At 37.2% G+C, this 22,920-nt stretch overlaps 2 protein-coding genes across 4 annotated transcripts; both read right to left on the bottom strand.

The window, feature by feature from the left end:
• Positions 1–374: 374 nt before the first annotated feature.
• Positions 375–7,100, bottom strand: serpinf2b (serpin peptidase inhibitor, clade F (alpha-2 antiplasmin, pigment epithelium derived factor), member 2b). The gene is made up of 10 exons (XM_048161394.1): positions 7,081–7,100; positions 6,934–6,963; positions 6,020–6,091; positions 5,175–5,252; positions 4,788–5,088; positions 4,499–4,642; positions 1,737–1,925; positions 1,429–1,571; positions 1,137–1,341; positions 375–936 (listed from the first exon to the last, which is right to left on the bottom strand). The coding sequence occupies exons 3-10, from the start codon at positions 6,074–6,076 to the stop codon at positions 605–607; spliced, it is 1,449 nt and encodes a 482-aa protein (XP_048017351.1). The 5' UTR covers positions 6,077–6,091; positions 6,934–6,963; positions 7,081–7,100; the 3' UTR covers positions 375–604.
• A 512-nt stretch (positions 7,101–7,612) lies between these two features.
• On the bottom strand, positions 7,613–21,519 carry wdr81 (WD repeat domain 81). Of its 3 annotated transcripts, XM_048161392.1 has the most exons (13): positions 21,266–21,519; positions 21,020–21,071; positions 19,854–20,252; positions 15,518–19,056; positions 15,276–15,383; positions 14,965–15,158; positions 14,569–14,750; positions 14,271–14,436; positions 13,982–14,147; positions 13,063–13,890; positions 12,078–12,223; positions 11,748–11,930; positions 7,613–9,516 (listed from the first exon to the last, which is right to left on the bottom strand). In XM_048161392.1, exons 3-13 carry the CDS (start codon positions 20,210–20,212, stop codon positions 9,190–9,192), a joined length of 6,198 nt encoding a protein of 2,065 aa, XP_048017349.1. In that variant the 5' UTR covers positions 20,213–20,252; positions 21,020–21,071; positions 21,266–21,519; the 3' UTR covers positions 7,613–9,189. The 3 variants fall into 3 exon arrangements, with proteins under 3 accessions (XP_048017349.1, XP_048017348.1, XP_048017347.1); XM_048161391.1 differs by lacking the exon at positions 21,020–21,071; XM_048161390.1 differs by lacking the exon at positions 21,020–21,071 and having other exon boundaries at positions 19,854–20,262.
• Positions 21,520–22,920: the final 1,401 nt, after the last annotated feature.

Genomic DNA, 22,920 nt, shown 5'->3' on the forward strand with positions numbered 1-22,920 from the left:
ACTGTTATGAATCATATGTATTATAATAAAATATATTTTCATTTGAATACAAAGTTGTGTCCACTGCAGCATACTATAAGAAAAACTGACACTCAACAAACCTGCTTTGTGTTCAGCCATGTGACCAAATACAATTTAATTGATCAAAAAAGTTGATTATTGAATTATATGCAGTACATTTTTACCAGTATTTATCAAAAATAGTAATAATCTGGAGCACATGTTTGTAAAATCACATAAAACGCTGCACAAGTGATTTCTCTCTTAGTAGCACTGCAGATTGTTATAGTACCTGAAATAAATATTTAATTTAATTTAATTTAATTTAATTTTGGGAACCCTTTAAAAAAATACACTTATGAGGCACTGAGGAATATCTCTTCAAATTTCTTTAATTAAAAAAAAAACGAAGAAATAAATCATGACTTTTTAACAAGATTTGTTCTAGCAAGGACATTTAGAACAACATTAATTCACATAAGGGGAGTAATTTCAAATTATCTTATAAACCTTTTAGAAAACATGTCCTTAATTTGCCTCCCGGTGGGGACCAACTACGCAGTCAACAATCATTTATGGACTCATTCTGCTAAAAGTATGAAAACTACTTTGGATAAACTTCAAAAGGTTGTGGCTTGTCATTAGTTTTGTCTGAATTGCCAGAGTTTGTGACCATAGTGGATGCTCCAGGGTTTGGGTTGGAAATTACTCCCAGAAAAAATGGCGTTTGACTCAAGTCATCCATTAGGGCAAAGAAAAATGGCTGATTGACAGTAAATGAAGGGTTGGAACGTGAGATGACCACACTTGTTGCTGCTGCTGCCTCTGCCCCTTCTTCATTTATCTCAATACTGGACATATGCTGCACACTGGACACAAACAAGGGGCCCTCGGAGATGCGGTCCAGCTTCGGATGACTAAATAGCATTCCTAGACCTGGATTACAGTAGAATTATATATTTGTTAGTATACATAATTAGAAGGAATATTAAAATGACATGGTAATCCAGAATGATCTCCTTAGATTATCATGGGGCATCTGAAAATGCAGTAGATATTATAGGACTTAAAGCTGGTTAAACATATTTACCACTAACTAGTCATAATGTGCATGTACTGGATGCAAGACATCTTACCCATGCTTGTCATGGCCTCTTGGAGGTCCTGGTTGAAATCAAGTTTGAATTTTGGGAGTTTGACCTGCATGTTTCTCTCTCGTGGTAATCGAATATAAAGATCTGAGATATTGAGCTTAGCTGCAATGGCTGACACATTCACATGTCCAGATGTTGGCAATACCACTAGTAGACTCCTGTCGCCTTTAAAGGGGAATCGAGCAACCTGTAGAGGTCAAAGAGGTTAAAAAAAAGGTTAGGAAGAGAGATTTAATCAGTGCTATTTATGAAGTAGCATCTTAAAGGCAATAACCTGGGCATCCAGCTCATGGTGGGTGAAAACACTGAGAGGATACTTAGGCCCAAGCATCATGTCCACATTAACAATCTGGTTTTCATCTATGTAGAAGAGCTCAGAGGAGGTGAAATGAGGGTCAAAGCGGGTGAGCCACTCTCCTGTCAAAGAGAAAATTAGACTTGGATTCTATGGTCCTTTTTTGATTTACACTTGTGAAATAACATGGGAACGATAATGCAATGGATGCCAAACCTCTGATGTGACTCACTGAAGGGCAAGAGGAAATTGCAAAATACTTGCTGGTAACAGGTGTTTGTTCTGACCTTTGTAGTGCATAGCATTGATCAGCATCATAACGGTGCTGAGAGGAAGACTGGACAGAAACTCTGAGATGTGCCCATTTGTGGCTTTCTTAACCCATTCATTGATGTCATTAACATCAGTCAAAGTGGCCGGCTCTGAGTCATACAGTTTCTGAGAATTCTCCATGAACTCCTGTTTTGCTTTAAATCCTGAGGAAAAAAGTAAACCATTAGCTTTGCATAGTACAGTAATTAATTGTTGTTGAAAGATTTAGTACAAAAACAAAAGCAAATTTCCAATCCTATTTAAAACAAATGGAAGAAAAAAAAATCAAATAGCCTATAGTGAATGGTTAATAATATGATTTTGTTGTTTTAAATACTATCCATAAAATGTAAAACATTTATTTGGATAAATTTGTCTTTGCATTAAGAAAATCTAAAGCCTAAAATATAATAATACATCAAATATATTTCATAATTTAAAGGTGCCATTGAACGTTTTTTTTTTAATATGTAATATAAGTCTAAGGTGTCCCCTGAATGTCTGTGAAGTTTCAGCTCAAAATACCCCATAGATTTTTTTTTATTCATTTTTTTAACTGCCTATTTTGGGGCATCATTAACTATGCACCGATTCAGGGCTGCTGGCCCTTTAAATGCTCACGCTCCCCGCCCACGGAGCTCACGCTTTCCTTGAACAGCATAAACAAAGTTCACACAGCTAATATAACCCTCAAAATGGATCTTTACAAAGTGTTCGTCATGCAGCATGTCTAATCGCGTAAGTACAGTGTTTATTTGGATGTTTACATTTGATTCTGAATGAGTTTGAGGCTATGCTCTGTGGCTAACAGCTAATGCTACACTGTTGGAGAGATTTATAAAGAATGAAGTTGTGTTTATGAATTATACAGACTGCAAGTGTTTAAAAATGAAAATAGCGATGACTCTTGTCTTCATGAACACAGTAAGAAACGATGGTAACTTTAACCACATTTAACAGTACATTAGCAACATGCTAACGAAACATTTAGAAAGACAATTTACAAATATCACTAAAAATATCATGATATCATGGATCATGTCAGTTATTATTGCTCCATCTGCCATTTTTCGCTGTTTTCCTTGCTTGCTTACCTAGTCTGACGATTCAGCTGTGCACAGATCCAGACATTAATACTGGCTGCCCTTGTGTAATGCCTTGAACATGGGCTGGCATATGCAAATATGTCTCAAACAATGGAGTTTGAGACTCACTGTTTGTCATTTCCATGTACTGAACTCTTGTTATTTAACTATGCTGAGGAAAATTCAATTTTTAATTCTAGGGCACCTTTAAAATAAATGAATTTATTTTGAATTTAAAGTCGGTATGAAACGGAAGTTGCGATAGTTCTTTTTTTCCCTATTGTGACGTATATCCCGGTGAAACAGCTTCTAAAATGAGAAAAAAAATTGTATGGCGGTCCTTCGGGTATTGGTTGGATTTTTGGAAGTTGGGTGTTGCTAACAAAATGGAGGCAGAAACATGACAGACCGCAATAGCCCCGCCCTCACACCATATCACATGACAGGAAGAGATGTCTTTTTGAGGGGGGAGGGAAGGTTATGTTTTTGATTAAAGATTATAAGGGAACATGAATTTTAAAAAAGACAACGAATCATTTATAATAAACACTACAATATAGCATAAAAAATAAGTATGGTCAATTTTGATTTCATGATGACTTTAAAGGGTTAGTTCACCCAAAAATGAAAAATCTCTCATTAATTACTCACCCTCATGTCTTTCCACACCGGTAAGACCTTTGTTCATCTTCGGAACACAAATTAAGATTTTTTTTTTAATGAAATCCGGAAGGTATCTGACTCGTCCAGAGACAGACAGCAATATAATCAACACTTTCAAGGTCCAGAAAGGTTCTAAAGACACCATTAAAACAGTCGACGTGACTGCAGTGGTTCAACCTTCATGTTATGAAGCGACGAGAAAACTTTTTGTGAGCAAAAACAAAACAAAAATAACGACTTTATTCAACAATCTCTTCTCTTCCCTGTCATCCTTAATGCAGTTTCCGCAGTAAACACAGTGAAGGCTTCTGTGTTTACGTCTGAATGCCAGCTCAGTACTGGCCAAAGCTGATCACGTGAGAAGCACGATGCATGCGTGTGATGCTGATGCAGGAGCTGACCAATAATGAGTCAGCGTTCTGACGTAGAACCTGGAAGCGCTGGACATAAACAATATATGCATGACACAGAAGAGAAGATATTGTTTAATAAAGTCATTACTTTTTGTTTTGTTTTTGCACACAAAAAGTATTCTCATCGCTTCATAAAATTAAGGTTGAACCACTGCAGCTATGTCGACAGTTTTAATGTCTTTAGTACCTTTCTGGACCTTGAAAGTGTTTATTATATTGGTGTCTATGGATGAGTCATATACCTCTTGGATTTCATCAAAAATATCTTCATTTGTGTTCCGAAGATTAAAGAAGGTCTTACGGGTGTGGAACGACATGAGGGTGAATAATAAATGAAAGATTTGTCATTTTTGGGTGAACTAACCCTTTAATAGATACATATTAAATATGTTCTTTTGTGAACATCAGGGAAAATTACTTCATATATGCACTAATGCATCTAATGCATAATTCATATTATTTTAAGTGACCTAAATACACACACACACACACAAAACATTTTTGGGGCCGTTGTATAGACCTGCATGCAATTGCTGACAATGTACATGTTTTGTGTTACATGTGCGTGTCCCTCACCAGTTTTCAAATAGATGCGGCTGGCGATAGACAGGTTCCTTTTGCGGAAATTGCGCAGGAGGCTGCTGAGGGCAGTGTGGTAGCAGGGCAATGCGTCTGCATGCAGGTGGTGTAGAAGCAGCTCTTCCGTCTCATTTATTGCTCCTGAGATTCAGATAAACAACAAAAGATTGTTTTTAAAATGTACGCATGCAAAAAATGGATGCAAAAAATGAATATGAAGTGAACAGAAACCAAAACATTTTTTATTCTCTGAGTCTTTTGTTTGTATTGTAGATTGCAGACTTACCCAGCGCTAGCTGCGAGAGTGCAACGGACAAGCTAAGAGGGGAAATGATAACATTGGGCTGCTCTGGACTAGGCTTCAAGTTTTCCAGGAACAAAAGGCCAAGCTTCATAATGCCGTTGCCTATAGTCCGCTTAATCTGTTGGCTAGACATTTCCCCATCACAGAGCGTATCAAGGTCCTCCTCAGAGGAGCCCTCTTTCTGCCCAGGAGAGGGAACCGTGGTTGAAGGATCTGCTTCCAGGCCATCTGGAGTACCCGTGTGTGCTTCTGTTATGGTGGGGTCAAGAGTGCCCTTCAAATCCTGAGAGGGACAGTGCGATTGGAGTGTCAAAAGTCTAAACATGTGTATACTCTTAAGGATGAGCACTGAGCATTGTGGGTTCTTACTGATATGGGTTTACTTGGTATCAGTGGGATGAGAGGAATTAAAGGATCCGCTCCATCCTCTGGTTCAATTGCATCTTCCTGCAGTGAAAAAGAGAAATTCAAGGCATTTCAATGGAATAAAATCATATGAAAACAAAAAAACAGGTAAAACTTAAGGTTCATTAGTTAACAATATTAGTTAACATGAACTAATAATGAACTGCACTTCTACAGCATTTATTAATCTTTATTAATGTTAATTTCAGCGTTAAAGGATTAGTCCACTTTTAAATACACTTTTCCTGATAAATTTACTCACCCCCATGTCATCCAAGATGTTCTTTCGTCAGTCGAAAAGAAATGAAGGTTTTTGAGGAAAATATTATGAAGAATGCGGAAGCGGAAAGTACGTTCAGTGCGATATTTTGTTTATAAAGCATAAACGGTTGTATTTTTTTCGAAAATGACCGATCGTTTCGCTAGATAAGACTCTTATTACTCATCTGGTATCGTTTAAAGCCATTGAAGCTGCACTGAAACTGTAATTTTGACCTTCAATCTGTTGGTAGCCATTGAAATCCACTGTAAGTAGAAAAATCCTGGAATGTTTTCCTCAAAAACCTTCATTTCTTTTCGACTGACGAAAGAAAGACATGAACATCTTGTATGACATGGGGGTGAGTAAATTTATCAGGAAAAGTGTATTTAAAAGTGGACTAATCCTTTAACGAAGATTAGTAAATACAGTAACAAATGTATTGCTTATGGTTAGTTCATGTTAGTTAATACATTAACTAATGTTTAACTAATGAACCTTATTGTAAAGTGTTAGCAAAAAACAATATAAGATCAGTTGAGTGCTTTACCGTCCAGCCTTGCTTGGCATAACAAAGGAGGAGGAATGCCAGAAAACACAAGTTCATGTTCTAGAAGATTGTCTAAAAACCAAAGAACAGAACAATTTATACAGTATTTGTAATTGTTTGGTTTATTGTTCATTGATCACTAGTCATTTGTTCAAAGGTACTCTTCCATTTTACATATTATCCTTAAATACTCATAATCATTATGGATAAAATACGTATTAATAGAAATTTCGGGTGTATTGTTAAGATGTTAACACAAGAAGCACCCTCGCACATAATATATTTGTTGATAATAGAACATATTTTTTTTAAATAATTCCTGTAGGTCTCCCTCACTTCCACAGAAATCCATGATCCAGCTACTGCCATTAAAATCTGGCAATAAACTACAAATATAGACGTGAACTGATTTACAGGTCCAGTTTAAGGTGGATTATTTTTAAATTCGCAGATTGTCAAATAATCAATAAACACTTAACATGGCTAAAGGTCTGTCAGCTGTTGCATAATTCCAGGGTTAAGCTTTTTGTTAAAGCTACAGATTCAAATAAATTTAGATCACAGGAAAATAATATATATATTATATATTATTTAAAAATTATATATATATAAAATAAAAATAGATAAAAATAGATATGGAAATGTTTTTACAGAATTTTACTACTGACACAAAATACGTATTTTCAAAAACAGTTTTATGAAACATGGGAATCTCATGGGAATCAACTGATTATTAATTGATTATGCATCAAAAAAAACACAAACAAAGATGAAACGTACATATTTACTAACCCAAAGAGCTGGCGGCAACAGAATCAACTTGTATATTTCAACACAATATCTTCCTAATGCATTGCAAACAACTATTTATGGTGAAAACGTATACAAGACAACAAACAAAACTGCGTGCTTACCGTGCAAATCTCCAGTTGTAGGATCCAGCCCTGATTTAGGAAAGAAAAGCACAAAATAGGCAATGGGAAAAGGGGTTGGCAGTCTCAGAGCAGGCTGTTACATTTCAACTTTCATTGATCTTTACCTCACTTAGTCTTAGTACCTACCTCTTCATAGATGTAAATATTGAGAGACCTTGGGGTCAAACATCAAACTCGAGTGTGTAGATTTGTGGATCTGTGAAGTATGGAGCAGGTTATAAACTGGTACTATATAGTTTGCTGAGCTAAATCAACTCACTGCTGATAGTGCATGTGAGACACTGAGTTTGAGTAAACATGCTGCACAAGAAAAACTGCACATAAATGAGGAGGAGATGACAAGTCAGCACTGCCAATGCTGATATTAATATAGACTGTTATTGGATAGAGGGCTTTTATATTGCCACACAAACAAACCAGTGGCATCTGCCAAGATCTCCAAATTGAGAGCAGTTGAAAAGCAGTGCGTTGCAAACAATCAAATGGACTTTGTCCTACCAGAATAACCTCTCTGGTGGGTGCTCTGGTTCCAAGCACGAAAATCTAGAGCGACCCGAACAACTGACCATCCCACTCATTCATCAACGAGTAGGTCATTCAATCGCCCCATTCGAATGTTTTTCAGTTGAAATAAAAAAATAAAAAATACAGAGACACATTTATTATCTATTTCTTTTATTTTAAATCATTGAAAAGGTTCATTTTAGTGAGTATATAGAAAAAGGTCACGTTTTAAAAATAAAGAAGAAAAATACAATGAAATACAAAAGAGCAATAGCCAATGTGGTTTTAGACAGTGTGCTGCTTGTGTTATAATATCAGACAGATGTTTGCTAAATCTCAAATGGATATTATATTTAGCATGAATTATAGTAAAATAATAACCAATTGCATTTTTAAATACTTATAAGGAGTCAGATATAAAGCAATATCCACTTTTCCAAATTGTCTGAGCATACAGGATTCAATGAAAACCTCTACTTAGTAACATAAAATAATGTGCTTTTCAGAATGAAAACTAGAACACTAATCAGTGTATAATAAGGATCTGAACTTATATCAGAACTCATAATTCACAAGCCAATTCTTCAAACCTGACAGCTAGTGGGTTTCAGAAAATATATTGTGGTATTAGAGAGCCAGTAACGCATAAATTCTCACTAAATATTCTAACATTGCATATACGGAATGTCTAGAGAAGATAATGTTTTACATAAAGCATTCCAGTAATAAATTAAATAGGTTAGATTTTAGTTCATATCTATTCAAGGACGTTGCAAAAAAGTATTCTTTAAGATCATAAGCATTAGGCTCAACAAAGATATATATCTTGTATATCATTCATATATAAATGTGTATGTATATACAAACATACATACAGTATGTTGAGTAAAATGTAACATGTCACTTGACCTGGGTTTGTGACAAACAAATGAATTAATACATTATCAAGGTTAATAAAGCATCAGATTGATCTGTATAGTCATTAGATACATTTTAAATGTCAAGAGGGTCCAAATTCAGGATTCAGGACCACCCCATTGCATATTAGGTGTTTACACTCTTAGTCAGTGTACAGTAACAGAACGAAGAGTCATCTTGGACTTGACCAAGGTCACATTGTCTTGTTCATTATGCTCCATTGACGTGGATGTAGAAACGTACTGCGTAGTATAGAAAAGAAGTGCCAAACATGGCGCACTATAAACGTCTACCATGAATACTGCATAGTTGCTGAGCAAGTCTGGTGAATCGAATCATATGATATGATCAACATAGTCTAACCTGTGATTCTCACAGTGTTGTTTTTGGTGATTTCACTCGTCTAATGGAAAGTGTAAATGCTACACTAGAACCACACTTGAACTTTCCTGAGCAGCTCATCTCATGCATTCATCTAAGAGTCCATTCATTTGACTTTTTTTGAGTCGATTCTTACATACAAAGCAGCTAGTGCAGTTATATCACATGAACCCTAAAAATCATTAAAAAAAAAAGACCATTCTTTTGATTGTATGAATCGGAGGCAAAATTCAGTTTTGGTCACTTACTAAAGGGCGAGGTCGCAAGTTCTTTTTCAGCGAGGTTAATATGGAAATATCAGGCTTGCTCCTTCTACAACTGAAACAGGTTTCTTTGTGCATGGTTGGCAAGATTGTTTCATTCTGGGGAAGGAGCCAAAAGTGGCACAAGGAATATATTATTTTCTGAAAAAGCAACACAACACTAGTTCGTTTAAGCCAGCAGCCTGATGGCACCGTTGTCAGAGCCGAGCAGCAGAAGCCTCTTGGTGGGCAGCACAGACAGACTTGTGAGAGTCCCACGAAAGTTCTCTGAGCTGAGCTTGGTGGATCCCCCCAGGTTGGCTGCGCTGTCCAGAATGGAGTACACCCCGATCTTGTTGGCAACAGTTCCCGCCACAATCTCAGCACCGTAAAGATCAAATGCATGGATGGGGTCGGATGGAGTCCTGTACTGGTGGAGTGGCTTGTGCTCCACATCTTTCCAAACAGTCAATGTGTGGTCAGATGAAGAACTAATGAGCAAATTTCCCTCTGTTGCCTACACAATAATACATTAAAAAAATCAGTTAACAGGTGGGGAAGTGTCAACATTTTTTAAATGACCTACTTGATATTTACTTGCAGTGCCAACATTTTCACTGGCTCAACTATAAAAGAATGATCCATTTTTTTTTATATTTGCTAGGAATATTCATATTTTTAATGTAATGTTTAGTCTTCTTTACTATTGTTTTTTCTTTACAAAACGAAAATGTGCAACAGGCTAGAAATGAAAGTAACCCAATAAATTTATAAATACACTTTTGCTGGAAAATGATGGCATACTGATTTTTAAATGATTTTGAAAGAAGTCTCTTAAGCTCACCAAGGCTGTATTTATTTGATCAAAAAAAAAAAAAAAAATGTATATATGTATATATATATATATATATATATATATATATATATATATATATATATATATATATACACACACAGTACAGTCCTGTATTATTCCTGTGATGGCAAAGCTGAATTTTCAGCATCATTACTCCAGTCTTCAGTGTCACATGATCCTTCAGAAATCATTCTAATATGCTGATCTGCTGCTCAAGAAACATTTAATGTGTACAATTGTACAAAATATTTGTGTACAATATTTTTTTTCAGGATTATTCGATGAATAGAAAGTTCAAAAGAACAGTGTTTATCTGAAATCTAAGCTTTTGTAACATTATAAATGTCTTTAATTTCTTTTCAAAAAAATAAAAATAAAAATTCTTACTGACCCCAAACTTTTGAACGGTAGTGTATAATGCTACAGAAGCTTTGTATTTCAGATAAATGCTGTTCTTTTGAACTTTCTATTCATCAAGGAATCCTGGAAAAAAAAAGTGCACAACTGTTTTCAACATTGAAAATAATCATAAATGTTTCTTGAGCAGCAGATCAGCATATTAGAATGATTTCTGAAGGATCATGTGACACTGAAGACTGGAGTAACGATGTTGAAAATTCAGCTTTGCATCACAGGAATAAATTTCTTTGTCAAATATATTTAAATAGTACACAGTTATTTTAAATTGTAATAATATTTCACAATATTACTGTTTTTTACTGTATTTTTAATTAAATAAATGTAGCCTTGGTGAGCAGACGAAACTTCTTTTAAAAACATTAAAAATCTTAGTGGTTCCAAACTTTTGGACTGTACTGTATATATATATATATATATATATATATATATATATATATATATATATATATATACACTGAAAATATACTGAAAATAATTTTTCAATACTCTTTGATAAATAGAAAGTTTAAAAGAACAGCATTTATTTGAAATCAAAAATTTTGGAACATTATAAATGTCTTTACTGACAATTTTGATCAATTTAATGTATCCTTGCGGATTAAAAGTATTATTTACAATCTTAAGGACCCCAAACTTTCCAAAGACTATCCCAAGTAATTTTTGCAAAAATCTGTGTTAACCAGCTACTAGACCACATTATCTTGTTGACTAATCAGCACAATTTGTTACAATTAAGTTGAATATCAAACAGTTAAATTCATAAAAGGCATAAAAATGGATGTACAAGATCCATAAATGTGAGATTATCAGTAGCAACATGGCAGCAGCCCAAAACTCCCTCAACAATGGCCCCGGGGCAGAAGGAACCCTGCTAAATATTGTTGAACCCTGCTAAGGTTCATCCATTTCCTAATAAGTCAAGAATAATAAAGTAATTGTGCAGCAATCTGCACGGCTCATAGATTTTGTCCTAATGAGTAACTCATGTCTATATTTGCCCAAACATGGGCCTCTGGTGGCAGAGACAGACCTTTGACCCCACAAATCAGGGTTAAATAAAGTTTGCCTAGTTCTAGTCGCTTGTTGACTGCATCTGAACAAACCAACACAGTACAAGTTTTACTCATCATACTGAAATTTCAAGCACTGATGTGAATCATGACACTGAAACCGATGTAATCCACTGGACACTCATGATTTCTGGTTCCTTGCCATTCTAAAACAAGGTCATGCAGTGAATGTAATCCTGTACATTTGGAATAACAACTCATGATGAGTGGTAGAGAAGTAAACAATCTGATTCACAGTTTTTATGAACAATGTGTATCCTTCTTACATAATATTCCCTAATAACAATACAGATGCAATTATTGTTTACAAGCACGTGAACTGTGAAAACATCAAAGGACATCAGAGCATGCATTCGTATGCACGTCTTGCATTACACATTAACCAACGACTTGCATACTCACTTTCATTTGCAGTATATCTCCCTCGTGACCAGGCCAGCCTCTTAGCACCAGACCCGTTCTTGCATCCAGCAGCACTATGAATCCAGTGGAGAAACCTGCCGCCACAGTGCGGCCCCCCGGACTGACAGCCAAGCAGCGGATCAGCCCAGCGTTCATGTTATTAGAGGCTAGACGGAACTCATGCTGTCAACAGAGAAATAACAGAGTCCTTACTGGTAATCATAAGCACTGCACAAATGCACAAAGAAATACAACTGCCTGGCCACTACAATGCTTGATAAAAAAACAATTGATGTAAAAATGACTGGATGACAGAGGACTGAGCAGTACCTGCAAGCCAGGTTTGCGCGGGTCTATGAAACGCAGCACAGAGTCAGCGCTAGCAAACACTATGCTGCAGTGAGGAGCTGGCATAGTGGTGACAGCTGTGATGGGGTTCTTCCCATCCAGAGGTTCATTACAGCGTAAATTCTTACCTAGTCATATGAAAGAGAGAGAGAGCCAAACAAGGAATCATGTTAAATTTGTTGGTCTGACAGTCACAGCCAAAACACACAATATGTACAAAAAAATGTATTCTTCTTTGTAATGCAAGTTGTATATGTTTTGTATATTAATGATTCTATTAATAATAGCATTCTGTAATGGAAATGACAGTTTTGAGATAAAATGGCAGGCTCCTTTGTCTGCCTATGGCTAAATTAACAGCTACCATTTTATGTATCCGAAATACGCAAATTTAAATAAATGTTTTCATACTTTTTGCATCATTTGCCAAAATGACAGCTTAATTGGAAATTATGAACAAAAATATATCACATCTCATATTTCACTGCTGTCACTGGAGATAACTGTGGAACAATGGTAATTTAAAAAAATTGCTATAAAACTATTTCACACAGTAAATATTTGAAATATGACATTATTTGATTAAAAAAAAACATTTAAACATTAATATATTGTAAATTAAATGTTAATATTATTAATATTTAATTATGTTTTTGTTTAGAATGTTAAATGAATAATTCATATTTCTATGATTTATTTTCAAAGTTTAAAATTGAAAATCTAGGTCAGGGATGAGGGTAAACAATGAAGTCTATGCATAAATCTATCTGAAAGGTTGCAAAAACGAATTATTGAAAGCATGATAAAAAGTTGAAGGTTGAAGAAACAAAATGTTACTCATTACGAATGAAAAAAAAAAAAAAACAAAAGGTTAATCACACAAAAAATGAACTATTAACATACAGTATGCCACAAAAGGTCAGTAATACTACAGATGCTCAAATTAACAGTATTATTACATCCTCACCTGTGAATTGATCCCACAGATGCACAGTACCATCACAGCTCACCACTTCCTGTAAGGCCTCTAGCTGGCCAACATAAAACACAGATTTGCGGTGCTCTGCGTACGTGAGTCGGGGCTCAACCTCTCGTGTGCCATCACCGTGGTTATAAAGCGGCCACAGCCTTACAGTTTTGTCTTTACTCCCTGAAAGGAAGTAGTCCTCCCCTGCTAATGGCGCCAGACATTTCGCAGTGCCCGAGTGGCCCAAGAAACTCTGAAGACGGATCTGGTGGAAGTGGAAGTGCAAATCCTGCTGGTTAAGGCCGATCTCATACTGCCAGTATGCAAGCCAGTTACCCTGCAGGGAGCGGCTGCTGCGTGGGAGGTCCTGTTTCAGTGCGCTGTCCTCCGGAGTGGATCCCAGGACCCAAGAGTATGAGGAGTGAGAGAAAGAAGGTCCAGCTGAGGAAAGTGTAGTGGTGGCTATACTCGTCTGAGGAGCATTGCTACCATAAGGCCTTGTCCATGTTTCCAAAGAGGACAAGTTTGGACTCCCACAGGCTTCAGTGTCCCGGGGTACCTGGATACGGTTTCCCACCAGATGACTGCCAAAGGTTCCTGACTCAGGCAGGATGTCTCCACCTAGTGGTGTGGAAGTGGATGAGGGAGCAGGGAAGGGACTACGACCCATATGGCGGCCCATACTAGGAGAGAGGCCTGTAGCAGATGCTCTCTGTCCTCCAACTGGGTTGGTTTCTGGGCTACCTGGACTTGCTCGTTCATGATATGATTGGGCAAGACTCCAAACTAGCTCGTGATTGAGATCCAGTTTGCGAATTGCTGCATCACCTAAAAAAATAAATAAATAAGTGAATAGAACACCTTTTTTCAATGCATAAAAGGTGTGTTTGGCAAGCTAACCAAAAGAAATGTGTTTTACCAATGAGACAGTAGAAAGGAATGTAAGATGCATAAGCCATTTCAGGATTAAACACAGCCTGAAGTTCCTCCAAAACCCCAAGCTCACAAGTAACCTCTGTTCCATCTGGAATGCACACGTCTAGGTATGTGCAGTCTCCAACCTCCCTACGTGGGGCACTTCCCATCTGCATATATAGAAAATTATTTATTATACAATATAATATTTGCAATGCTGTTGTTGAAAATAAAAATTTGTTGTGACTTGCTTGGTTAAATAAAATAAAATATTGCAAATTGTCTTTGGTTACCTGATTTTGCAGACAGTTCAGGAAGGAGAAAACTTGGAAGAACCTACGGAGAGTTTCTGCCATGTGCTGCTGTACCATCTCTCGGCCAATACGCAGGCAGATCAGAGCTATGAGGCTCAGGGTCTTCAGACACAACGCGGAACGAGTCTGCACTCCACTAGGAAAGCTGAACACAGAGAGACAAGTTAATAAGAGTCCATTTTAGCCCATGTGGGCCACAAACCAGAGGTCAGCTCTGATTCTCATGGGAAGTTTTAACTTCCTAACCATGACTGATGCACTATATATAAGCTTTTACCCCATCTTAGTTGATGTTAACAAATCCAGCAGAGGCAGCAGAACCTCCTGGTTAATCTTCATCAGCATGTCCATTAGAGTGGTGTCTGACAGGAACACTATAATCTTCTGAGTGAGTACTGCAGCACCCAAAAGCCCAGCCTCCTTTCGAGTGTTCAAACGGCAAGAAGAAGGTGGAGAGACCTGCAAGTTTCAAGAGAGCAGAAATTTAAATAAAAAAATATGAAGAAAAAAAATTACAAGACAAATGCTTTACTATTAATCAGTTCAAATGAATTATTGAAAAATAATTTCTCAATTACAATAAATTCTTTAAGAAATCCATAGAGTTTGCCAGGCTATTTTTTCCAAAACTATTTTTTTTTCATTGAAATTGAGATTCAAAAGCTTCAGTTACCAGGTAACCAATGTAAGGTAGATATTGGTAAGTCAACACCGGTTCTCCGTAGAGATGCGCTATGTAAATAAGACACTCGAGAACTGGTCGTGCAGTCTGGTCACCAACAACTGGTTTCTTTTCATATACACTTCCTATGCTCTCAAGGCTATTTTCCTCATTCGCAGAGAGCATGAACTGGTGTTTGTCAAGACCTTAAAAAACAAAAAGATCATTTTTAACAGAGACCATTACGACAAATGTTCAAAGCCAAAACCACCAAGAATTTTAGAATACAGAGATAAATGTCAGTTAAGAGACTGCAGTTGTACCTATGTAACATGAAGTAAGTAATCGCAGCAGGTTCCTAGCGATGAATCGAGATGTCAATGTCGGCCCCAGTTTTGCAGACAGCCATCTGACAGTTTTGCAAACAGTGTCTGGAAAAGATAATGTATTTTTTATTGCATAATTCAGGTGTACTGTTGAATATTTTAAAATATAGTATGAATATTAAAAATGTACAAATAAATCAAATGCATGGCCAAAAAGATCCATCTCTGTTCTAACTAACCTAATAATATCTTGTGTTCTTTTTCCTCAGAGTCCTCTAAAGTGTCATGTTCAGTCTCTTCTTCCTCCATGTTTTTCTCTGCATCTTCTTGCGCAATTCCATTCATGATGTCTCCCTCAAGTGTGGCCACGGTTGCCTCAGACTCCTCTGTGCAGACTGAAAGAGTCATCTCTAGACTGGGCACCCTTTGCACTGTAATCTCTCTGTCTTCTACTGTTTCCTCCTCATCCTCAAGCTCTCCACCATCCTCACCATCACTAGTCTGCTTCAGGTCTTGACAGCTGTCAGCAGATTTTAAACTTGCCCGGTCTCCAATGGACACCTCACTAGCGCTGCTCTTGTCGCTCAGTTTCCCCACACTGAGAGATTCCTGGTCTTGGTCTTTATTTGCTGGGCTTTGGTTCTGCTGTTTGGCAGCAAGCGTTGTTGTTGCTCCAGATGCATTATTATTCACATAAAAGCCATTCTGAAAGTCCTCACCTTCAGTCAGAAAAACCTGGTCATTGAGACTGATGCCTGAGGAGTAATCCACAAGTCCTTGGTCTCCAACAACACCAACGCCTCCACTAGCACCTCCACTGCCTCCTCCTACTTTGCCAGAAGATGTGGCAGTAGACGACCTCCCGTCCTCACACTCATAGTCCTCCTCCTCCTCATCTAAGGCACCAGCAGCTCCCCTTAAAACCTTTAAGCCCTCCCATTCAGTCCCTGCAGCTGTATTGCAGCTTTCAAAGCCAGTGATGACCTGCAGAAAATGTGGAAGAAGGCTGGAAAGAAAGGCCTGCAAACCAAGCCTTACGATAAGCTGCAGCACAAAGCAATCCGTGTAGAGGTAGAAGCGGCCTCGAAGGCATCTGGGATTCTCGTACACCCCTATTAGAGGCTTTAGTAGGTACTTGGAGGCATTGCGAGGCCCAAGAACCCTGGACACAGGCTCAAATAAGTACCAGGCCGCGTAAACAGCAGTGGACTCTTCTGACATCAAAGAAAGCACAAAGGGTAGAAGAATCTCAAGCCCCTCTGCAGTTATGTCACCCTTTAGAAGTGTCTCCAGCTGTTGCCATAAGTTGAACACGATGTCACGGCCCTGGATACTGTTAATGGACTCCATCTTGGAGTGGTAGGAGAATATAAATCTATGCAGTGTTGGAAAATATGCTGGAAAGGGTAGAGGGGATAGGACAGGGCTAAGCAGTTGCCAAGGGTTTGGTGGTGGAAGACCCTCATAAATAGGGTCATATTTGAACAGAAACGGTAGTCCTTGTGGGTATGTTGTGAATATTCCTGTCTTGGAACAATGTTTGTGGACCTGCAGAAGAGTCTCCAGTGCATGATGGAGTGGTAGTGGAACATCTCGAAGGTTTGTACAGCACAGCTTTAATACTGCTTGAAACCGATCACTCAGATGTGTTCCTGGACTCAGTCCTCGCAGTTTGGAGGAATAAAAGATCTCAGCGATGAGAACACCCAAGGCTTGCATATCTCTCTGGAAAAGATCTGTGAATGACAGAGGAACTTTCATTACAGGTCTCAAGTCTTTCTTGTTCATGTCAAGACCTGTTGTATGGTCTTGATGGACTTGGGAGTGTAGACCTTTCACCAAGAAGTTGTTGAGCTTTTCTAACTCTTCCAAAGGTTGCAGAGGTTTGAATCCCTCTGGCAGGCTTATCTTGAATTTCTCAAAATTAGAAGCTTCTTGTTTTTTACTTAGTGACGCTGCTCTGTGAAGCATGGATGTTCTAATACCAGATCCTAGGGTATTTGTGACATTTCCAGGTGTTTCACCAGGGAGAGAACCATGAGAAGGAGACACAGCCAAAGAAACACTCTCCCCACTGCTCTTTCCACTAGAACCAACCATAGGGATTGGAACAGAAGTAGATGATAATGAGCCACTTAAGTCAAGAGCCTCCATTGCTTGCTCAAGCTCCTCGTCTCTGCCTACCACTGACCAGCCACTGGATTCACATCCTGTTGCCTCTGGGACCAATCCATCCACACCATCCAGCGTGGTTTCAAGTGGTGGAATCTGCCATGTCGTTACATTCACAGGACCAAAATGAGGAGGTTCTGGAGGTGAATACTGGTAGGGTGCAAGACGAGGTGGGTGAGGGTGTTCAAACAGTTGCACAACTCCGTAGCTGGTGAGATGGGTGTGGTTATCCACCAAGTGCAAGCACACGTTCTTAGCTTTGACTGCTTCTTTACCTGATAGCTTATAGCCAAACGTTAGGTCAATCCAGTGATGCAACTGTTGAGACACTTCTCGACTCTCTAGCAGTTGTCTATGCACAGAAATAAACTCTTCATAGGAGTTACACCATGGAGGTACATCAAGGTCTGGCATGTCTGGGTGAATGGAGTGGAATATAGAAGGATCAGTGTAAAATTCTGGAATGCATTCATCTGGGGTCCAGCTCTGAATACGTTCCATACTAGCTGGATATTCATTGGGCTCCCACTGGGAACGAACATGGCTACACAGTACAGATTTGGGCGTCTGTCTAGCTTTGTAGACATAATAAGTGATGTCTGACAGAACATCTGAGATATGATGGGGAACGTGGAGGTGATCCGACTGTCCTGAGCCACCAGGTACTACTGGTCCACCAATATCTGAGGCAAAATTGCTTCCACCACTTCCATTAGCTGCTGCTAGTGCTTCTTTGGTCATTTCGTACGTGAAGTCCAGTTGTTTATCACCCTTATTCAGACGAAATTTCGATCTCTTGAGATCACGAAATCTTCCATATGGCACAGTGAAATCAACCACCCAAGGTAAAACCGGGTGATAGTTTGGGTCTCCCTCACGCCTCCCAGCCAGTCGATTTAATTCCATCAGATATTGGAAGTTGCTGACTCGACCGTTGACCCAGTCTAGGACCAGAGATTTGAGCTCATCCAGACAATTTTGACAAAGCTGTTCACTCACACCACTGTTATGACTCTGATTGTCTTTTGCTGTAACACTTGTTGGCACTCTACTTTCTAATGCATACGACACATCATCCCTGTATTCTCCAAACTTTTCATAATGCGCCAGTGAGACCTTTAGGCGACTGCAGAGCTGCTCATCTATTGCAATGTCAAGTAAGGAGAGTTCGCCACACAATAGCCCTGAGGCATGACATTCGCGCATTGCTATGAGTAGTTGGTACAAAATGAACAATATCTTAGCGTGGCTGTTAGCCAGCTTAGCTGGACTGTATGTGACAATGTCATGAACAGTGTACTGTGTGTATGGGAAAACCATGTAAAGGACCTCCTCTGACTCCAACAAGCATTCTACAGGAAGCACATTTGGACACAAACTGTCAGTACTTTGTTTGGGGGCTGAGCTGCTGGATGGGAATGGGCAGTCTTTCTCCTTCTCTTTGGCTGGAGAGAGGGACGGTGACACTCGATCGGTAGAGATAAAGCCGGAGCAAAACAGTTTCTGCAAGGCTTGCCGAACAGCATCTATGGCTAAAACAGGTGTCTGCTCAACCAAATCTGCATATGGTTGGACATGGTTCATGTAAGCTTCACGCCACAGATTTCTGAAAAAAATGCAGGGAAAAAAACACTATATGTAGGATATTACAAGTAAACACTGATTCACCAAATGCATATTGCTTGGAAAATACTATAAAAAATTAACAGAACAATAGGTCTCATGACATCATAATGCACAGTATGAAAAATGGATATTATGCAATTTGAAATTTGCTAAAGATTTAAGTGTTATTAAATTATTACTGTTTTTAAAGAATAACTGGTAACACTTTACAGTAATGTTCATTTGTTAACATTAGTTAATGTATTAAGTAACATGAATTAACCATGAGAAATAAATTTGTTATGGTATTTGTTAATCTTAGTTAATAAAAAAACAGCTGTTCATTGTTTGTTCATGTTACTTCACAGTGCATTAACTAATGTTAACAAATACAATTCTTGATTTTAATAATGTATTAGTAAATTTTGAAATTAACATTAACAAAGATTAATAAACGCTGTATAAGTGCAGTTCATTATTACTTTATGTTAACTAATGTAGTCAACTAATGTTAACTACTGAACCTTATTGTAAAGTGTTACCAAATAACTTTAATTGAGCATTAGATTATGGCAAAGGTAACCTAAATGCAAATGAGCAAGACAAAATAAATATCCAATTCTAATATCAGCAAAAAAAAAAAAAACTGATACATATTGTTTGATATATATTGCGTTTGCACATCTCAATAGAAGTTTATATTGAACAGATTGTTTTAATCAACAGAATTAAAAACAACAATTATGCAAGCATATTCTCACAAAAAAATATATATAAAGGAAAGACAGTGTAATGTACCTTAAATTAGACTGGGATACTCCCTGCATCAGAGTCATGAAAGAGTCCTGAGAGACTCCCTCCCCATGGCAGCCTGGCTCCCTGGCTAATCGGTATCCCAGTTTGCGCTTTCTAAGGCCTTGGATACAAACACGCGTCCAACCAGATGGCAATTTCATCTGAGAGCGCTGGAGAAGAGTGCATATTTCCCCCTCACTAAAGCACTCATATCTTGCACAGCGAGTAACTCTCCTGTTTCTCAGGGCCATTACCCAGCGAGTTGGGACCAGGACCACCAGTTCATTGGGTCGCTGACTGGGTCCAGTCTGCCGCTGATCAATACCCAGGTCCCTCTCCAAGGCTGGCGCCAACCACTCCATGATCTCTTTCAGTTATTCAGACTGTGGCCTTTGTACACCCCTGTAAGAAGCTAAGAAGATGTCAGGAATGACAGGAAGTAAAATAAAAAGCACTATAAGATACTATTATTTTTTATAGACACATATGCTCATTACATAAAATAATAACAAATAACTTTATTGGAGTCACATGGAAAATGTGTATTATCCACTGCAAACTTGAGTAATAATACTAATGTAAACTTACATAAAGCACTATGTGCAAGTCCAAGGAAAATAAAAAAAATAAAAGTTACTGTAGATCATCAAAGATGATCTTAAAAGTGTAATCTGAAGAATATTGTTACCAATTACACTATTTATAGTAGCATAGCCTAATTTATGCATTACCATATTACATTTCAGAAGTAATCCACTCAACACCATATGGCAATAATGCATATTACTTACAAAAATTATTAAATGTAATGCTTATGATGTACAGATAAAATACTGTAAAACTTCTTTTAAATTAATTATAATCTTTAATAATTGTATAATTATTTGATTATACTAATAATGTTATGCAAATACAATTTAAAATATGTAATATTTAATAAATTTGGTTGTCCATATGTTTGCACAGCAGAGGCTGGCAGATCAAATCATCTTCACTCCAGCAACAACTAATGATTTGTCGAGGGCACTGATGTCATCACACAAAATGTCATGCATTACCCCGTGACTGTTCTACCATACTTCAGCACGATAACTACAATTATAATCATAACATAATCATCTATAACACAATCTACTGGAAATATCGAGCAATAAGATGCAGTAACTTACGTTACATAAATTCCTCTTTAATTACTGTAACATTTTCAGTTCCTCTTTAACACTGCCCAAAGGAAAAGGAAATAGTGCACTTCTGTCAGTTCTCGCCTGTAAAGTTACAGATTCAGAGGAGCACTTCTCTACACTTGATTAAATCACAAGGCAACCTGTTTGGCTGAAGTAACTACACAAGCTCTACCGTTAAGCAAACATTTGGAAAAGAAGAGATCAGTTCATCTAGCTGTTGTTGTTGCTCACCTCTGCACTGTTTGCTGCTTGTCAGCAACTGAGCTCTGGAACAACTGCCATTACGATGCCAAGTCCCATGTTTGCGGGATGTATAGATTATATTTCCAGTACTTTAAGAACCACCATAACCGCACAATAATTTCCTAAGAAGTCGAGAATATTTTGTTGTCCTCAGAAGCCATAGTGTTGAGTTCAGAGCCTCACGTGACTCTCATCTCTGTGCGTGCGTTCCCAGACCGTGTGATTCTCAACCCGTAGAATTGTGTCATAATAGAAGTCACCGCACTATTACAGGAAAAATAAAATAAAAACTATATAAAAATATATGTATATTATAAAAAAATCGAAATTATATTGCTATAAATTATATACAAATCTGTGTATATGGTAATTTAATATATATATATATATATATATATATATATATATATATATATATATATATATATATATATATATTAAATTACCATATACACAGATTTGCATATAATTTATAGCAATATAATTTCAATTTTTTTTTAGAAAGAAATTCTCAACTCAACTCATCTGCTGAAAGCTTATAGCTAATACTTAGTCTTAGTGGAACATAATTCATCTATAAAAAATAACAATTGTTAATTAGATTAATAAAAAAAAATATTTAATTTTAATCATATTTTTAAATAATTTTAAATAATCTTGGCTAAGGACCTCTGATCCATGACCCGCTTATGAATAAATAAATAAATAAATAACCAACCAACCAGGTCAGAGGTTTAACTTGTCAATGAAAAAGAATATAGTCTGCAATAATGAACATAAAAAGCAATTATAATACAATAACGCAAGTAAAATCTCTCTTCAAATAATATATATGATTTATCATTCCTTATTTTTATTATTTACTTATTATTCCTGTTTTTATATGTTTATAAATCTTTTTAGAGTCTGCATGTTCCTTACGTCCCTAAGTCCATTGTTGCTGCTGTCATTCTCTTAGTATGCTGTGGCCCTTGTGAACTGTGGCCCTTTAAAGGAATAGTTCACCCAAAAATGAAAATTCTTTCATCATTTACTCACCACCAAGTTGTTCCAAATCTGTATGAACTTCTTTGTTCTGCTGAACTCAAAGTAAGATATTTTGAAGAAAGTTTGTGACCAGGCTGCTTTGGGGCACCATTGACTTGTATAGTAGTGGAGAAAAAAAAAGGAAGTCAATGGTGCCCCAGAACTTTTCAGTTTCTCACATTTTTCAAAATATCTTCCTTTGTGTTCAACAGAACAAATAAATGTATACAGGTCTGGAACAACCTGAGGGTTAGTAAATGATGACAGAATTTTTATTTTTTGGGTGAACTATCCCTTTAAGATCTCCAAAATCTTTAGATAATTTTCATATTTGTGCAGCGCTGTTAACAGTTTCAAGAGATGGCACATTATCTTTCTCACTGCAGTTGGCTCTCCAAATAATTCTGCTTGTGTTTCATGAATAAGGCCAACTGTTTTATCAGTGAATTAGAAAACAGTAAATTAAAGTTTAAAAAACAAGCTATTTTTGACACTAATGTAATCAGTGAGACAAACATAGGCCGTGTTAATGAGACACAGACTGTTATTATCACTTTGGTACTGATGTCACATTTTGTCTATTTTGAGAAATATTTTCATACAGTGAATTAAATGTG

The sequence above is a fragment of the Megalobrama amblycephala genome, linkage group LG16 (genome assembly GCF_018812025.1).
Source record: "Megalobrama amblycephala isolate DHTTF-2021 linkage group LG16, ASM1881202v1, whole genome shotgun sequence".
NCBI lineage: Eukaryota > Metazoa > Chordata > Actinopteri > Cypriniformes > Xenocyprididae > Megalobrama > Megalobrama amblycephala.

Bases quoted from the DNA above. Each gene is read 5' to 3' on its own strand.
- serpinf2b (XM_048161394.1), bottom strand. From the start codon at position 6,076: ATGAACTTGTGTTTTCTGGCATTCCTCCTCCTTTGTTATGCCAAGCAA. The intron at 1,572-1,736 runs GTCAGAACAAAC...TCTCTTTGACAG, and splicing joins CAATGCTATGCACTACAAAG to GAGAGTGGCTCACCCGCTTT. The intron at 937-1,136 runs GTAAGATGTCTT...ACTGTAATCCAG, and splicing joins AGAGGCCATGACAAGCATGG to GTCTAGGAATGCTATTTAGT.
- wdr81 (XM_048161391.1), bottom strand. From the start codon at position 20,212: ATGGAGTGGTTGGCGCCAGCCTTGGAGAGGGACCTGGGTATTGATCAG. The intron at 19,057-19,853 runs GTACATTACACT...CATTTTTTTCAG, and splicing joins GTATCCCAGTCTAATTTAAG to AAATCTGTGGCGTGAAGCTT. The intron at 9,517-11,747 runs GTGAGTATGCAA...ATTATTGTGTAG, and splicing joins GAGATATACTGCAAATGAAA to GCAACAGAGGGAAATTTGCT.